Source organism: Leuciscus leuciscus (assembly GCF_965113295.1).
Source record: "Leuciscus leuciscus genome assembly, chromosome: 17".
NCBI lineage: Eukaryota > Metazoa > Chordata > Actinopteri > Cypriniformes > Leuciscidae > Leuciscus > Leuciscus leuciscus.
In genome coordinates this window covers 23,262,629-23,282,486 of record NC_138741.1, presented here as the reverse complement: position 1 = coordinate 23,282,486, position 19,858 = coordinate 23,262,629, and the positions used below count along the sequence as shown (strand labels likewise).

At 36.4% G+C, this 19,858-nt stretch overlaps 1 protein-coding gene across 16 annotated transcripts; it reads right to left on the bottom strand.

The window, feature by feature from the left end:
- Positions 1-1,994: 1,994 nt before the first annotated feature.
- On the bottom strand, positions 1,995-19,450 carry hmbox1a (homeobox containing 1a). Of its 16 annotated transcripts, none has more exons than XM_082143132.1 (9): positions 19,199-19,450; positions 15,116-15,661; positions 13,073-13,158; positions 12,429-12,539; positions 11,315-11,471; positions 9,082-9,164; positions 8,880-8,975; positions 8,510-8,631; positions 1,995-8,131 (listed from the first exon to the last, which is right to left on the bottom strand). In XM_082143132.1, exons 2-9 carry the CDS (start codon positions 15,658-15,660, stop codon positions 8,039-8,041), a joined length of 1,293 nt encoding a protein of 430 aa, XP_081999258.1. In that variant the 5' UTR covers position 15,661; positions 19,199-19,450; the 3' UTR covers positions 1,995-8,038. The 16 variants fall into 16 exon arrangements, with proteins under 16 accessions (XP_081999258.1, XP_081999261.1, XP_081999262.1 ...); XM_082143135.1 differs by having other exon boundaries at positions 1,995-8,119; XM_082143136.1 differs by having other exon boundaries at positions 1,995-8,119; positions 8,510-8,628.
- Between the last annotated feature and the right edge of the window lie 408 nt (positions 19,451-19,858).

The window sequence follows — 19,858 nt, the reverse complement described above, 5'->3', positions numbered from 1 at the left end:
TTCAGACACCAGATATCATTTTTTATATATTTTTTACTAGTGGGTGCAGGACACTATAGTTCATTTATGCAAGTTATGATAGCAAAATAAAGTAAAATGTGACATATTATACCTAAAAAAACTTCATACAGTGGACTACTGTATAAAAAAATATTCAGACACTTTGACCTGACCATGTTTTGCTGAAGTGTTTTTTCTTTAATTGCTAATGCAACCTTTTGCATTAGCAAAAGAAAAATGTCTGAGGATTGACTTGTCCCTGAACTTTAAATTGGACTCCAACCTCTTTAAATATAGCAGCTAGCGCCTAAATTACATTCCCACTGGTGTTTTAGGAAGCCAAACAATTAGAAAATAATATTAATAATTTGATATTATTATTATTTCTATGACAGTAAAAACCTTTTATATTGTAAAACAAATGCGAAAATTTATATTTTATAAGTAGCCAATATCATTTGACTTTATAACAGTGGGCAAATTACTATACTTTTGTCTTAATTTCTTCACTTGCACGAGACTAGCGCTAGACCGCGGAGCGCACGTGAAACGATAATCCCGTCAGCTTTACAGCACGAAATAAACATGAATTAACATCAGAAGGTAAGTTGATAAATACTATAAAACTTACCGAAATACATATCATGTTACATGTATTCGCTCAATCAGTTCTTCAAGCGCTGAAAGACGCCAATAAAACCTCTGTAAACAATGTCATGTCACATTGACGTTACCTCAGAAAAGCCATTCACTGTCCAAAAACTCGTTAGTCAGCAAGAAAAAATGAACTTAGAGAGGAGCATTTTGATAAATGTATGTTTGAATAAATCCGTTTTTGACTGCCACTATTTAAATAGCCTATTTGTTTAAAAAAAACAGGTAGAAACATAATTAGGGGTTCAAGCATGAAATGCTGAAACCCTATTGTAATTGTAAGGATTTGTAAAACGCATCGTGCAGGCCAAACCGTAAGGCCTAGATACTTGAAACCTGGCCAGATGGTAGGCCTCAATTTGGGGACAACCTATCAGAGTATGACCCCGATTGGCCCGTAGGTGGCGCTACAGCAACCAAAGGTACAAAATCGCTCATAACTCCTGACTCAAGTGCCTACTGTGATCCATGGCTCAAGGCGGACAAAATGGCTATAACATTTTCTGCTATGTAGAATTTTGTCCGAAACCTACTTTTGCGAACTAGTCCCTGGTTTTTGGCCCGATTCGAACCAGACCAGTCTAGGACAATTCTCTGGACTCTCTAGATCAATAATTATCGGAAAAAAAGTTGAACTTTTGCATCTGGGTGGCTGTAACAGGGTCATTTAGAAATGGGGTGTGACAAAATACACTCAAAAGCCTATAAATCCTAAAGGAAAACTCAGAACTTCACAAAAATTGATGAGCATATGTGTCATAACATGGTGAAGAAGCATGCAGAGTTTCATGGAGATCGGACCATAGGTGGCGCTATAACTGTTAAAAAGCTTTAAAACCACATATTTCCTATGGTAAATTGCTTGTATGGACTTTTCCATCTATTATTTCAGTGGTTAAAAGCTTGCTAAATAAAACTTAATGTCTTAAATGCTTATGTGCTTAAAGGCCTTAAATGCTTGAACCCCGATAAATGCTGCTTGCAGCTTTAATTGTTATTGAAAATGTAACGTTATTATAAAACCCTTCTTCTGTTTAGTAGCCTACAAATCAATTCATTTTAACCTTTAACATTATAATGATGTGGGGTTCATGTACAGCATTAGTTAATTAATTTGATTTTTTTTCTTTAAATGATATTTTCTATATAGGCCCCCAAATTAATCAATATTGAATCAAATTGAATCGATTCGAAATGCAAGCTTGTGCACACATTCTGATATAAACGCTTCACATTACTTCATGTCTTCAAACAATCCAGTTTCAACTTCAGACTGATGATGAATATAATCAGCCTAATATTTTGCACAATTTAAATATTAAGTACAAGAAGCCAGTGTCTTTCAGCTCATTAAGTCTTTATTCTCTAGAAGGTACAGTTCTAAAATAAAAACAACTTAAAAACAAATTTTGAAAACAAACCAAAAATAAGTGTCAAAACAAAACTTAAAAAAGTAACAAAGCATATGCATTTTATACTACATATTAATTACAGAACAGTCTACTGTCCAAAAAAGGCACTAAATTCTGTAATAAGAGATACATGATCAGACTATTTCAAGTTAATACAACAGTGATATATTTTCATTTTTTATACTCATAGAATATATTTATATATTTTTAATATATTCACATATTGAACATGGACAGATTAAAAACACAGTCAAAGTGTTCCCTCGTTCTTTCACGACAGACTTCTGTTCCAAACACATTCCAACACTAGCTTAATAAAGACTTCTGGGTAAGTCACCGGGCACAAGTCCATCACATTGTGCCTCAATACTGTTTCTAAGAAAGTGTTTAATGAGGGACTCTGTGTTAGAAAGATTGGGCTGACTGTGTCCTATAATAAAATATACAAGACTACATGACTGCTGTGTAAGCTCGTGATAATTCACACTAAAATTTGGGTTGGCAACGACTTAAAACACATTTCAGGGACAATTCTAAACCTTTTTTTAGCTGAATGTATGATTTGGCAGTTTGCAATACTGTTCATTGTCTCGCTATAATAGCATCTAATATTTTGATGGAGGTTCAGTGAACTGAATAAAGTTAAAGAACTTGAGACCAGGGCGAGTTGTCACACAGGGAACTTACCACAACGACTGTATTTCAGTAACTATAACATTTTCAGTCAAAATTGCACAATTGCTACAGTGATGTTCCCTGCTGGATTCAAACCATCCAACCATTCCATCACATTTTTTTTCTAACAGCCGCTAAACAATTTGCGATAACAATAAAACCACATTTGCATACTGTACATACAGACAAGAGTCAGTTATATAACGAAAGTCGATTTAAAGGTACACTATGTAACTTTTTTTTGTTCAAAATTTAAATGAGTCAAAACCTCAATCCTTCTTCCAAACGTGTTTTTGTCTTACCCTGATTCACTATGGTAAGCCTATTATTACTTTTTTTTTTTTTTTTTTTTTTTTTTTTATATTTTAGATCTGACGGGTTTAAAAATACAAACAATATTGATTTACGGCGGGAAAATGCATATATACGCCACTCGCCAGTGCGTGTCTCGTAATATCCGTAAATATGGAAAAGAGGTGTGTTCGACTTGAGCGAACGTCTGCTCTCTAATCGCTCTCGCGGTACTTTGATGTCATACACCGATCGGTCTGCACAGTGCTGCATCAAGTCGGACATACCTTAAATCTGCTTGCCGTGTATGTGGTGTGGGAGTGGCATAGGTTAGATGTCATAACGAGTGAAAAAGGTTGACATGGAGCACGCTGAATCTCGAATCACCAGTTTTAAAAAACGCTGAACAGAGGAGAGTCTGCTGAGAGAGCTCGTAATAAAACAAGAATCAACATCGGCTTGGCTTTTCGGAGATGGCGAGTATTTGAAATATTGTAAAAGCGGAGATGGCGTTTTATTACTCAATAGGAGAGCAAGGTATTTTATTTAACAGATAACTTGCCATATGTAGCTCTCTAACAGAGTTCATTGTAAAGCATTATCTATTGTGAAGGGTTATTTCATTATGGTGGTTGTAGTGCTGCGTCGGAATTTATTTTAAAGTACCTGTGTCTATTAATGGGTATAGCTACAGTAACGTCTTCAGCTAGTCAGCTTGAGATCCTTTCCATCTAAACTGGCTATATCACTTAAGCCTAGTAGTGAATGCCTGCACAGTTACGCAGTCGAAGTACAACCAAAGCAATGTTCTTCTGCAAAAAAATATGCAGTTTTGTCTTTTAACCGATAAAAGGCCAAAAATTACATAGTGTACCTTCAAAATTTAGATTGGGGCAAGTTGATACACGTTTTATAGGTTGGAATTTTATAAAGTTCATTACAATTTCTGTTAGCCAAAACAATAATTTGACATTTTTGCTTTTTTTTCTGAAAAGCCAATGAACATAATAATATAATACTTATAATATAAACAAAAATATGCTGTGGTAGTGTTAATACACAGCAGGTTGCCACTGTGACAACTTACCCCATATAGTGTTACAGCAAGCGCTAGTCTGCAAGGTTTGTGTCAATGCAGAAATGACCTTTCAACAATAATCTCACGCTGACAAATAGTCACTGGAGTAAAAAGTGTGTCAACTAGTCCTGGTCACCCCTATAAAGGAAAACATAACAACCTTTCAACCAATTTACAAGGCATAACTAGAAAAACAACGTCTCATTTGATGCACTTTTTCTGCTTGGCAGAATTATCGTAAGTGAGAAATTTAATTTCCAATTAATATTCTCTCCTAACACACAATATTCTTTTGATACATATTTGAGCAAATAGACTTGGTACATTTATGATAAGCTTATGTAGATTTATGGAATAAATGTATCCAGGAACTTCAGCGTTAAATTAAACAGCGTCACCCACAGTTAATTTTCACAGAAATGACGTGTTGACAGATTTTACATATTCTGTAATTTAAGTGCTTAGAAATACTTGCATCAAGGCTGAAGCCCAATTTCTATGTTCGAAATTTACGTTTGGCTGCGACTGACGTTTTAATTACGAGTAAGCTAGTGGCGATCTCATCGACATAAATCTGTAGTCCTTACGCTCAATAGAAACAAAGGTGTGTTTATGAGTTGAAATGGTATTTCAGACATTCTGAGAGAACTTTTGAAGCAGCTGAAACTTTTCACAGGTTTGTCATCTGATAGCTATTTTGATAAGTCTAAAAAAAGCTTATTTGTGCCTGCAATGATATGCATTACACACAGAAAGCAGCTTCCTAAAAGGCAAAGAGGAAAGACGGTAAAAGGTGGGAGAGAGCACGTGGTTAGTATCTCCTTTCCTTTTTTAAAACAAGCACCATGATTCTGAAGCACAAATGAAAATAACCTGAAGTAGTCCATCCCTCTTATCTTTCTTTGAAACAGTACCAGATAAAAAAAAATAAAAAAAAGTATGTTGAGGTAAAGAACCCAAAGCACCATAACCCTCCCCCTTAAAGTGACATTTTATGATTATTAAAACAAACAAGCAATTACATGGGATTTTTATTAGAGTGGTTAAATCCACTTTAATTTCGGGAACTAACTGTTATTAATCCCCATGGAGGGGAGTTATCATCACTTTCCAGAGAAACCCCATATTTGGACACGAGGGCAAACACCAACAGGTTTTTGTATTGGAACGTTGTCATCCTGATTGTCAAGTGTTTTCCCATTCGCTGAGACAAAGAAATTCCCAATGCTACATTTTCCAGCCGTGTGCTGCTGGAACGTTTGCACAGTTATTGGCCGAGTAGAACACTTTGAGGTTATATACGTTCAATTAAACGGCTGTTGTCTGATTGCTTTTAGAGAGGCCTGCAGAAGAGCCCGACTGATTTTCTAGTCTGCTAATGCTGAAATATAATGGCACAATCTTCACGAGAAGGCTTCAGTTTCCAGGCGGCCCTCGATGCCTCCCTGCAGAGATGCACAGTTGTGTAGCGGCAGGAACATAAATAAGTTGCCGCCAGTAATTAAAAGTGCAATACATAATTGCTGAAGCCAGCAGGCCGGTTATGGTATGCAACTATACAGTCCTATGCATTTTCTAATGTGACAACCAGGGTCCAGAATTAACGTTTTGTCAATTTCATGGAAACAAATATTTAATTCTGGTCATAAAACTGTATTTTGTTGTACTTGAGATATTCTTATCTCAATTATAATTCAATTATTTAGCTGTTTTTCTGCATTTTAGTGACAAAAAGCGCCGTCATCCCAGATAAACTGGAAGAAGTTTGAAGATGCACAAATAGCAACAGATACCGTTGACTGAAAACGCTTGCATTAGCGAGGGCAGAATATCGCACTTAAGAAATGTAATATGTTTAGTTATGAGTTACCAATAATCGTCCAACAACTGATTTTTTAATTAGTGAGGTGAAGTACGTTTTTATAATTTATTTTCTTGTAGTTTAGATATTGTAGTGGTGATGCTTCAATTAGCATGCTACACTTCGGCTGCAAGACACTGTGCATGATCAAAACTTTTCCAGAGAAGTTGCGTATTTAAATTCATCTTGTTTAAATACCATCACTACAGCAATATACATATTCAGAAAGACGTCTTTGGCTGATGCACTGTGTATCACACTGTTTTTTGTAGCATTTTAGACATTATTAAGATGACGTATGGAGTTAAAATAACTTTTAAAATAATGTTATTTAAATGTCAAAACTTTTAAAACACTTAAAAAAACATCTTAAGATCCCTTGTGTTTTATACAATTGTATTGCGCTTCATCTAGAGCTGATTTAGAATTTTTTTATTTCACATTTTATGTAAAACGGCCACAAAAAAACTGTTGAAATTCAGCCTAATTAAACAGGACTGGTCAATAAACTAGTAGATTTTTGAAAATATGTGACCCGTGCTGGCAAAATGAGTAACAATGAGCAAATGTTTTTAAAAAATGAGTTATTTCACATTCTCTATTAAAAAACCTTCAAAATTATGTATGATGCAACCATACCTTAAAATCCCTGGTAATACCACCAAATGTGCCTTTTTTTCTATAGGAAAAATATATATTCGACTTTTTTTCTCCATGATACCGCAATTGTTTGATTAACAATAATGAGACAGACAGCCTATATATTAAGACGTACTGTACTGCACGGATCTAATACAATGTTACAGATCACATGATTTTCCCCAACAGTTAACCAAATGTTCATTTAAGACATAAAAGATAATGTTTGCATGAATACTTTGCCAAGACAGATATTTTGAAATACTGTAATTCTGTGTATATCGTGATCGAACACTGTCTGAGGCGTTTACATCAGCATGAGTTTGAAAATCACATTTCATTGGTTCACTCATGCCATTGAGAATCCGCTATGAATATTCACAAAGTTGGCTTTACAACGATACCAAACTTGTGTTGAGGGGAAGCGCCAGTAGTCGAGAAGTGAGCAGAGAAAAACGGCAATTTTTCATGGATTATTAAAACAAAGGAAAGATTTAGGAAGGTACACCTCTCAGAAAACATACAAATAAAGATCATTTTAGATGTTTAATTGCTATTTGGAGCATTGGGATCGCTAGACGAAGGCTTAATGAACAAATCTTTGTGAAAACCACACATATTTCACTTGTGGCCCGTGCGCATTCCGACTCATTTTGCCAGGACGTACACATGTAGTTTTAATCATCTCCCAACTATGTTACAGTTCTAAACAACTGCCCAGTAAGTTTGTTCTATTTACTTGGCAAAGCCGCTGGTACGCATTTGGTGGCAGGCGAGTGTTAATTTTGGACCCTGGTGACAAGTGTACAAGTTCAAAATGCAACTTCAGCAATGCTGGATGCACGTAGATAAAGAAATAAGTTAAGAAGTGAGAGAGAATATGCTTCCCAACACACTTTCCCTGGAGAGGCTGAGGCAGTGAACATTTAGTATGATACTGACCTCTTATATCCTGCAAAGAAGACTTCCTGAAAGAAGGAAAACTGAGAGACGAAATTCACTATCCAAGTATGGGATATGGCAGGGTGATATGTCACATGACGTTCCATCAACAGTTTAAACGCAGCGCCTCCCCGACCTGCTGCGCGTAGGAAAGCGGTATTAATGAAAAGACACATGTAGGAGGGAGGTGGAAGGAGGGAATGTTGGGTTAACAGTCTTTATAACCTCGGTATTCACTTTGGTCATCCACGACCTGGCCATATTCCTCAATCACAGTTCACGCACCAACTGTTTGGCTTTATTTTCGTAACCCCACATTTCTCCTTCGGCTTCCCTCCCGCGCTCCACGTCGAAGGGAAGATTCTCACTCATCATCCAGCACCTCTGTCTTGATGTCACTGGCAGCTCCTCCCTGCCTCGCCAGAGCCAGGATGCTGTGATTGACAGCGGCCATCTCCACTGCCAAAGCTATGGGGTCCTGGTGTTCTATTGGGCCGGTGTTGTCGTCCTATAAGGGAGTAGAGAACCAGAGATTGGTCTGAAGCCCTCTGATTTTCCCCCGCAAACCTGTTTGAATGACTTTGTGTCATTAAAAGACAAAGGAGCATGAAATTGTTCATACAAACCACAGTATATCGGCAACATATTTGTAACATCGGTTATTAGAGATTAAACACTAATAATTTAATAAAACTGTTAAATGTAATCTTTAGCAAATCTCAAAATGATAATATTTTTTATACTGTACATTATAAAGTTGTGATGCCTGAATTAATTAATAGTTTTTTAGCGATAACATGACAATAATTTGTAATTAAATTAAAAGGTAAAAAAGGCACAAAAAAAATTAAATATAGCTAAATATTATTCTAGCCATTCTAGCTAAATCATGTTGGGATGGTTGATTTATATATATATATCTATATATATATATATATTTTGAAAAAAATCCCTTACCATTCCCAAAACTTGGTCAGCAGCTACTTGCTCACCGTAGTCATTTCCATCGATCTCATCGCTGTTGGAATGTCCTCCCGGGCTTTGGACATCAATCCCATGACTCTCCAGGATTGCTGCTTCTTAGAAAAAAACAGACCTTGCCATAACATATCTGCGCCCATTATGATGTACCCAACATGATGGAACGGCGTTTTCTGAAAGGCATTTTTTTCTGTAAATTCAATATTTCTGATGACTGCACATTTTGAATGAGACAGCTGCCGCATGGTGATAACAATGCAATGGAAATAATTACATTGTCCACATTCAAAATGCATTGTTGCGTGTAATTCGAGCTTTGTCTGTCCCCAGAGGGCTTCAACATTACCTATGTTGGCTCTTCTCTTAATTTCCTTCCGTCTGTTGGCAAACCAGTTGTAAACTTTCAGAGACGTGACCCTCTCAAGATCTGAAAGCTTCTTCCCTTAATCAAATCACAGCAGAGCTCATCAATAATGTCTGGGGCCACGATAACAAGCATTTACACATGCATTCATCTTCTTTATGGGGGCTGTGTTTAAACATCCTACCTGGTTTTTGAATAACTGCATTGCAGGCGTTGGCAATTTCCTCTCGTTTGGCTTCATCGGGGTACTGGTTGTCGTTGAAATAACTTGAGCAAAAATATAAGACAGCAAAGGCAGATAAGATGAAATATTCATGCAATTCACACAATTATTTAGCTTTAAATATAAGCTTGCATTATGTCTTTATTTAAACTAGATTAGATAACCTACTTTTAGATTTAGGTTGACTACGTTTTACGTTTGTCACAATACCAACATTTCAGTCGTCAATACCAATTCCAGTGAAATTTCACAATTCTTGATACTAGTAATCACAGCAAAAACATATACTATACATACAACATGCTATGCTTCATTTAAAGAGTTAATTATAAGTAAAATATTAATTAATTGAAATAAAACAATGTTTAAAAGATACAATTAAATTAAAATTAAAATATAAATGAACACTACCATGAGTTTTAAAGTTTGTTATCCTTAGTTAATGCATTGGGTGTCATGAAACTAGCAATGAACAATACTTTAAAATGAATGTAAATTTCTAAATATATTTTAACATTTCAAATTGTATAAATTAACATTAGTTAACTATAAACAAACAAATTAATATATATACATGTATATAGTGTAAATAGTGTATATATAAATTAATTAATTAAATTTGACTGCTGTACAAATTGTTTGTTGTTTAATCCTGTTACCACCTGTGATTTTTTCATAGTAAACAACTGTCTATTGAACAATTAATTATGACAAGGGAATATTTGTAGAAATTAGCTTTCAATTAATTAGTTTAATAATTAGCCTACATTTTCTAATTAGAATTTTCATGATCTTTAAGAAAAAGCTGGTAATGTCTAACTGGACTGTTAAATGCTAAAACAAAACAAATGGTAACACTACAATAAGGTTCCATTAGTTAATGTTAGTTAATAGGGCTGGGTATTGACACAAATTTCACTATTCGATTCAATTTCGATTCACAAGCTTGCAATTCGATTCGATTTCGATTCGATTCAATATTGATTATTTTGGATATCAGGATATTATTTGGATAAACAAATCTCTTAACTAATGCTGTAAACTATGGGAGTCAGTTGTAGCCTATAGGCTTAATTAGCCTACTATAATACTGAAGGTAAAAATTAACTGATTTGTATAAAAACTTAAATTACACTTTTATTTGTTTTTATAATAATAAAGTTATATGAAATGTAAACATTTAAATGGTGGCTGTCATAAAAACTTGCTAGATTTATTCAAACATGCATTAAATATTGAAGAACATAAAAAATTATTATGAATATGTAATATGGTGCATATATATAGCTAAATGCTCCAGAGTTCATTTTTCCAGCTGACTAACGAGTTTATGGTCACTGGATATGGTTTTTCTGAGGTAAATGTGACGTTACATGACATTGTTTACAAGCTGTTTTACTGACATCTTTCCACGGTTGAAACACTGAAACGATTCCATGTGACATGATACGGATTTCGATAAGTTGTACTCTATCTTTTAACACACTTTCAGATGCTCATTCATGTTTATTTTGCACTGTAACTGGTGTTATTAAGCAAAAGAGAAGATCATGTGCTTCTCTAGAGCTGAGCCAGAGCGATCTCACGCCACAGCGCCAAAGCGGTATTTATGTTTTGGAATTTCGTAAGAAAATGGACGTAATTTGAAATCTGAGACTTTGCTTCATATCAATAGAAACAAAGCACAAAGATTATTGTGATTTATTGGATGGGATGCGCGCTACAATGTTCCATTCATTCATCAACATTGGATCGTAAAAATGAGAATCGATTAATATCGAGAAATCAATATTTTTTACCCAGCCCTATTAGTTAATGCCTTAACTGAAAATTAAATGAACAATGAGCTAATTATTTTGTTACAGTATTTATTAATCTTTGTTAACATTATTTAATGAAAAAGACAACTGTTTATTGTAAGTTCATGTTAGCTCAAGTCCACTGAATAATATTAATCAATAGAACTTACATTTTTTTATGTATCAATACATGTTGAAATGAACATTAACAGATGCGTTGGAAATATTTTTCATTGTAAGTTCATGTTAACTAATGAAGTTAACTAATGTTAACAAATGGAACCTTATTGTAACCTTATAAGTGCCACCAAATCAAACCTACAAAAATGTACTTTCATGGGACGACCCACAGTAACCTGTCCTGACCATTCACACAATTTACCATATCCTCTCACCTCTCCATGACCGCCAGACACTCTTTCCTCCAGGTGAAGCGGCTTCCACGCCGCAGACGGAAGCTGCCCTGGGTGCTGCTAATGGGAGGGGGTGTTTGACGCCACTCCACAATGTCCTCCAGGGCCATCGGAGTGGGCCGCATCGCTAGTGTTGCACCTGGGGCACAAACATGACATGTTATCTCAGATGAAGTGTCATAAGGGAAACAGTCTGTGTGCTTCTGAGGACAGACTCTCTGGTAGACTAAAGCCTGCTCACTGTGTCTGAAAGCAACTGATAATGAGAAACCGGTGTTCTGGGTTTGGGTCATGATCTTCTAATCTATTCACTGAACATCTAATATCTTCCCTCAGATCAGCCTGGATGAAACTGACAGAGCACAAGATCACAGTAATTATTCATGTTATGGCTGTTAAACAATACATGGCTGATATTACATATTTTGTTTAAAAAGAATAAATTAAATAAAACTAGCAAACTCAATAATTAAAAGAATTCTAAAAATGCTTCAGTTAATTTAGGCATCACACGATTATAATGCACAGTATGGAAAATGGACATTCATTTTAATTGCAAAAGATTCATTTTAACAGCTTTAATTAAATTAGTCTTTTTAATGATTATTTTTAGGTGACCATTAGATGATGGCAACGGACATTTTTACGAGTTTACAAGTCGCAATTGTGCCTTTTTTTCTTTTTTGCGTTTTATAGGGTCAGAATTGCGAGTTTATATCACATGCCAAATAAAGTACGTTTTTTTTTTCTCGGAACTGGACTTTATAACTCGCAATTGCAAAATTTATATCTCACGATTCTGAGAAAAGAAGAATTGATACGAATTGAAAAGAAGATATCAACTCGCAATTGCAACAAAAAGTCTGAATTGCGACAAAAAGTCTGAATTACGAGGAAAATACTCGTAATTGCACGAAAAAATCTGAATTCTGAGATGTAAACTCGAAATGTAAGATATAAACTCAAAATAGTGAGAAAAAAAGTCAGAATTGTGAGATGTAAAGTCGCAATTACTAGAAAAAAAGTCAGAATTTGCGAGATAAAAAGTCAAATGAATGAAAGATATGAAATGTTAGAAAGACATTGGACATATTACCAGGTGTAGTTTTCTCTAGTTGGTACCAGCGGTAGAAGGCTCTTTTCTTCTGCTCGCTGAGGTCTGAGCCCTGCTGGAGCAGCCAATGAGAGATTCGGCTCTGACTGATACCTGCAGAGAAAGACACACAGCATATAAGGGCAAAATCTGACTTGCAAATGTCTCTCTAATGCCAGACTTGACAAATCCTACAACCTTAAAGGGATAGTTCACCCTGAAAAAATGAAAATTGGTGTTGGAATGTTGGTAACCAGACAGTTGACGGTAGCTATTGACTTTCAAGCTATTGACGGTATTTTTTTCTTCTTCTACAGAAGTCAATGGGTGCCGTCAACTGTCTGGTTACCAACATTCGTCAAAATATCTTCTTTTTTAGTTCAACAAAAGAAAGAAACTCATACAGGTTTGGAACAACAGAAGGTTGAGTGAATGATGACAGAATTTTCATTTTTGGGTGAACTATTCCTTTTAATAAAAGGCAGTCATACGATACAGCTGACATTTCTTTCATAACAAAATATCATGGTGTGCTTTAACTGCTCTCTTTTTCATTACACAAAGTAACTAGAACAATGTTTTTCACAGAATAAATCACAATATATTAGTTTTTCAATTTGGAAAACAAAAAGGCAAAGCACACTAACCTGTAACTTGGGCAACTACTGCCTGTGATATTCGCCGATTCCCCAAGAATGCTTTAATCTCTTCTTTAATTATAGCACTGTCCATTCTACAACAACAGAGAGAGAGAGAGAGAGAGAGAGAGAGAGAGAGAGAGAGAGAGAGAGAGAGAGAGAGACACAGAAAGAGACACACACTGAGACTAAAAAATGACATCAAATGAAAAACCGCAATACTATTTTTGGTAACATTTTTAAACGACCATGTATTACAAAAATGTCCCTAATGCATATCTTTAAAGTCACCATGAACTTCCACATTTTTATGGAATATTTCAGTATTAAGTATCGTAATCTTTATTCATAATAGCTTCTCCCAATTGAAGGGACATCTCTGTTTATTTGGGCGAGGACAGTCATGCAGCGCAGGGACAACCTGTCACTCACATTAGATCACAGCAACAGCAAATCACAATGATCTAACGATCCAATCCGATTCCCGATAGACATAATAAAGTCCTGCCCTACATTTTTTCTTGTTCAAGAAGCCGTTTCACTCATATATACGTCACAATACATAAGAAAAGATTTATCGCAGCTTCTGTTTCATGCCGACTTTAAATGTTGTCATATGAACTAATAAAACTAATGTAAGTCTCACAAACCACAAATAATACAGTTTCAGTTCAGATATGAGCAAAGTTAATGAGTGAGTCAGATTCAGTTTTAGTCATTTTAGCCTAAGTTCACTTGTGATTCATGTAAAAGAACCATTCATTAGTCAACTGTTCATAATTTGGACTACACTGCTTTTTTTTTTGCTTTTTTTTTTACTGTGTTGCACCATTCAGTTTTTCTTTTTCAAGTTCAACATTTTCAAATGAGAACAGGTTCTGAATAGGGGCTTTCGCACCGGAGGAACCTTCATAGTTCCTAGAACTATTGGAGGAAGAACCCGGATTTTGGCGTGTTCACAACGCAGGAACTAGGAACGATTTTAGTTCTAGGAACTCCTTTTGGAGGAACTAATTTAGCTCCTACTTCAGAGTAGGGTCTAAACCAGCACTATAGGAACTACCAGTGATGTTAGTGTACGCTGATTGGCCAAACGCACATTAAAAACAACAGCATCCGCCATTTTTAAAAAAGCTGTGTAAACACACAGATTATAGCCTATGTATTTACTCCAGAAACTAACTCTACGAACATGGAAAACAGTGATAGATGGACCTCTTAACCTATACGCTAAGGAGAAAAATCCAACGCAACTTTGAGGGGACCAAACGAAACATGATTATGTATTTCTGCTCAGCTAGCAACACTGGACATCAACCACATGGCATACGCTAATACTTTTTCATATGCTGTCTACTTTCTATGTATTACAGTTCTATCTAATAACGTATTAGACAGGACTGTTAGACAGATCGTAAACTAATGAACACGGAGAGCACTGTGTGCTTACACTGCAAAAAATGCTTTTCTTACTTAGTATTTTTGTCTTGTTTCCAGTCAAAATTAAGTGAGTTTTTGCTTAAAACAAGCAAAATGATCTGTCCATGGGGTAAGAAAAATAATCTTGTTTTAAGAGAATTTTTCTTACCCCATGGACAGAAAAATTTGCTTGTTTTAAGCAAAAACTCACTTAATTTTCATTTATTTCCCCTGAAAACAAGACATAATATCTTATGGCATTTTACTTATGAATTTAGAACATCTTGATTTAAGAATTTTTTTATATTTGGACTGGAAACAAGACAAAAATACTAAGTAAGAAAAGCATTTTTTGCAGTGTAGGCTCTGGCGTTCTCACCGCCATCAAAATAAAAGTCACGTCAACAAGCGCGGCTTACGTCGCTTCAGAGTTCCTACTGGCGGTGCGAATGCAACCAGGAAAATGTTCCTACGGGAATTATTAATTCTCGGGGAACCACCCTGGTGGCTAGTTCCTAGAACTACCTGGTGCGAAAGCCCCTAATAAGAACCAGCACTCGTTTCCCAGTCTTGACTTCACTTTCCACCTCATGAGTATCACCTTATGACCCATCCGGAGAGTATCCCACTGACCTCATGAGCTCCTCGACTCTGTCATCGATGTCCACTTCCTCATCTGGATGCTCGAACGCGAAGGCCCTCGAGGAGGTGTTGCTAACAGTGAAGCGGGGCGGGGAGAGCTTCCCGTTAGGCATAGCGGCAAGGCCGTCCCGTCCGTTTTGGACCATGGGTGCTACTACCGGCATGGGGGTGGGTACCGTCGGGGGCGGGGAGGTGTCATAGCTGTTGCTAGGAGATGGTGAGAGGCCATTGCCACGGTAACCGGTCTGCGTGGCCGTAGAGGTCGTTGAAGAAGAGGCTGCGAGGTTGTTAGTGGAGGTAGTGCAGGAGTTGGAAGAGGTGGTGGCGTTGCTGCTGTTGCCGTGGTTGACTACGACCGTCCCGCTTCCGCCATGGGCGTGCCGGTGGCCGAACTTCTCCACGTGCTCGCGGTCCAGCCGGTCGAGGGTGTCCAGGGCGTGCAAGATCTCTTGCTTTGTCATGCCGCTTCGACGTAGCCGCTGCAGCAAGTCGATCTGCTCAATGGTAAAACGAGGCTCATCTGTATAATGGGACATTCTGCCAAGAGAAAGAGAGAGCTGCGGCATTAGAGAATTGATGTCGGAGGAAATCCTTAAACCCATGCTGATAAAACACGACACATGGCTGCATAGTGAATAAAAGTCATAATAACATAGCCTAGACTAAAAAAAACAATGCTTTAGTCTAGGAAATGCAGCGGAGGAGGTGTAGCAGGGGCCACATGCGCATGAGCTCTAACTAAAGCGCTATTTTTCCAAGAAAATGTCAGTCACCACACCTTTATCGACCAATCATTGCAACAGAAGTGCGGAGCCTGTCTGAGGTCAAGGCAAAGACACTGCATGCATTACCACAGAATTTTTAATAGACTTTAAACAGCAGAAAGCTGGAACACGTGAGGAGGGGGAAGGAGGTTAACTTTAGGGAAAACTGCCAAGAAAAATTCCATCTGAGTCTGCCAACCTACTTTCAGTAAAAAAGCTGAAGATGAATCTCCATAAAGGCATTTGTCTGAGAATAGTCCTCTCAATGCCAGGCTGACTGTTGCCTCCACACACACATGCTTAGCTGAATTGTTATAACACATTGTATTTCAATTCATTTGGCCAATGCCTGAGTTTTGAAAGGAAGCTACAACTTATGACGCTGCTAATGCAAAACTCGTGCCAATGCAATATGCATTCCATATGGCACAGTGTAATGCAATCAAGTAAACGAGAAAACTGTGAGGCTCCTTTTAACAAAATGAAGATTTCAACTTCCCTGCGACATATTCTTCAAGAATAAATTCTGCTGATGAGTGAGTACGACTGTCTCCTGGTGTCTGCGCTGCATAAAATGAATAAAAAAAGATTTCTGCTCACCCAAGCACCCTTTAAAAAGCTTCAAAAGGTTTAATTATCCAGAGGCATCAGATACAGCATATCAGCAAAAACAACAATAAATCCATCCAGGAGTTGTTGAGGATTCATTCGGTATCAGATCAGTCTAATTTTTATGTATCTACAAAAGAACAATACATGAACCCAGTAACAAACAAGCCTTTAGCGGTAGAAGCCGAACAACGTCAAACAAAGTCATAAAACCGTCTCTTATTGTCCCATTAATGTGTGTGCAGTGCACAACATATATATTTTCAGGATGACAAAATATGTCTTATATGGGAATAAAAAATCCCAAATGTAAAGGTTTCACCTTGCACATCAAATCTAGTTTTTAGTAATCTCTGCCAAGCAAGGCGATAAACCACAATGATAGAGGAATTCAGAATCGCCAGTATGGAGACGTGTCCAACCACAGGCACGCACAACCACTTCTACTGAGATTAAACTGTCACTTGATGACAAACCAACTCTAACTGGCCTGCCCACATGCAGTTGTGTAGGACTAGTAAGACAAATAAATATTTAATAATGAAAAATGCATCACTACTTAACAATAACAATCAAGAAAGATGCAATCTTGCTATATCAAGCATTAAATGCAAGGCTACTGGTGTGCATGCAATTTTAATGTTTTAATGCTCTCGGGAGTTCATTGTTTCTTTTATTTGCATATTCAAGTTCTAATCTGACATATGCATGGAAGCATAACAGTATCTATAGATTATAGAGTTACACTTTATTTTAAGGTGTCTGTGTTACAGTGTAATTATGCATTTAAGTACGGAGTTATATTAATTAACTACATGTACTTATAGGATTAGCCGGGTTAGATGCATGTAATTATGCATATTTTTATAGTTATTACTACAGTAACAAACTACATGTAAGATGTGTAACAAGGACACTATAAAATAAAGTGTTACCGATTATAGTTATGAAACTATAGTGCGGAGGCAGAGGAGGAAACTCATCTGTTTTGCAGCAGCTCAAGATCAAAGTTGATTTTGTCCATATGCCCTGGTTCTCTTCATCAGAACGGCATCCAAAATATCCCAAATCTCGCTTTACGTCTCCACAATTTTAAACACTTTTTACAGCCCATTTGTTTCATATGTAACTTGTGTTTATCTTTCAAATACCAGTTTACCTCTATAAGCAGCTGGTAATAATTAGATGTCCAAGCCCACTGATCAATGAAAATACAGCCCATCCAGAGACTGAAGTACCTGATGCCTCACTGTGGTTCTACAATTAAAATTATATTTATAAACATATTGAATATGATAAGCATCTACAGAACAAACAAGATGAATATTTAGGCTAAGTCACACAAAACTTGCACTGCACATATCAAAGCTGTTTGAGATGCCATTCAAGGTTTTCCAGTTTCATCTGCGTATTGATATAGCCAATTTTTGTTTAATTAAGATATTAATAAATCAAACAAAACAAAAAGATTTAAATCACTGTCTGTAATTATAATCCATAAACATGATGTCAGGTGGGCTTATAATGTGCACTAATAACCCATATTCCCTGCTCCTAATAAGCCTATACATTAAACCTCATATAAACCTCAAATGAATTCAGTCGTGCTCAAACACATTCTTTATTTTATAAACTTTACCCCACATTGTTTTCATTGTGAGGACCAACTGAGCACTCTGAGAAAATGAAGTGATATGGCATAAAAAAGGGGGTGTCTCACAAGCTTGCTGCAATAAAAAGAAATATGTCCAGAAAGATGCTCAGCCAGAGAAAATGCAAACTGTCCTGAAGTAAGATATAAGAACAGGTAAGATATAGAGAACATCCACACTGACTTTGGTTATTGTTCAATGGATGCTGAAGTTTCAAATACTAAAACCATATTCCATATTTTAGCTTGATCAGCAGTTTTTGTAGTTTGTTGGGTTGGTAAATAAAAAATGAATCTAACCTGATGTAATGTATTTAATGTAATGTATTGTAAAGCCTTTACAATAAAAAAGTAAGGTGGGATATGCAGCCTATCTACTTTAAAAATCCACTCTGGATTAATGTTTGCAAATAAATTAAGCAATTTAATTTCGAGACAAAAATAACAATTACAAGTGTTTTGTATTAATTGCATATTGCATACACTGTAAGAGTATAAAACATACAGTATCTATAAGAAAACATGGACAACTTTGAATTTATGTGGTCTTAAAAGTGCCACTTTCCTTAATTAAAAACCACTGCAAAAAAAAAAAAAAAAAGAACTATCGAACCAAAATTTAACCATTCGTATCCTTAACCCAATGTACACCCTATACCCAGATGATATAACGTTAGGATGCTGGCAACACCTTGTTAAAACACATAACATAATAATAACAACAACTACAACAACAACAATAATAATATAGATATATACAATACATAAATATATAATAATAGTAATAATAATTTATGAAATGAGGTAAGTATCAACACAACACACCAATGTCAACACAGTGTCAGTTGTTGCACAGTTGCAAGCATTTCTTTTCTAAACCCCTATCCCACCACAGAATGAGAGCAGATGTGACTTCGGATGCGATGCGGACCAGAAGTCGAACCGAGCTCGTTCACCCCCGGGTGTCATTTGCACGTCAATGCATGTTTCATGTCTCCAGACAGATTTAACAAATGACGCCTTTCTTATAATTTGGCATCTCAGACTTACCTGATTGTGCGCGTGCGGGGCCTCCGTGCACCACAGCATTTATTCAACTCAACTGACAGTGTTTCCGTCCCTTGTAATCCCCGTCGCCAGACATGAACCAGCCAAATAGGACGATGTCCGACTCTCCCGCTACCTTTCCCTAATTTGATTTCATTTCAAGGCAAAAACTGATTCGCCTTTGTCTGACTGACAGAAGCCATATTGATATTAACAGAAGCGCTGCGGTGGTTTCATGGGAGTTGTAGTTCATCTCCGCGGGCGGGAAAGTGACACTCAATGGGAGTTCGCCGAGCGCCGGACTACAACTCCAGTGGAATATGGTACAGTTTCATCCTCGATCATTTTTCACCAACTGCTGCATGCAGGAACAAAAATGTTATTTCTGACTTTTTATTCGCTGAAGCCATGACGACAGAATGTGGGATTTACTGCTTATAATTTTCAATTCTATTTTCTGAAATATGATTTTAGTAAATTAGGTTATGCAGATGTATGCATATTTAAAAAAAATATGCATCCTCTGGAGTCTAAATTAATTGTTCCACGTAGTAATAAAAAATAAATAAATAGAAACACTCACGTAAATTCCATCAGATATTTTTTACATTTTGAGGGAAAACTGTCGAAAAAACAACAACAACTAAAAGATAAATATTTATG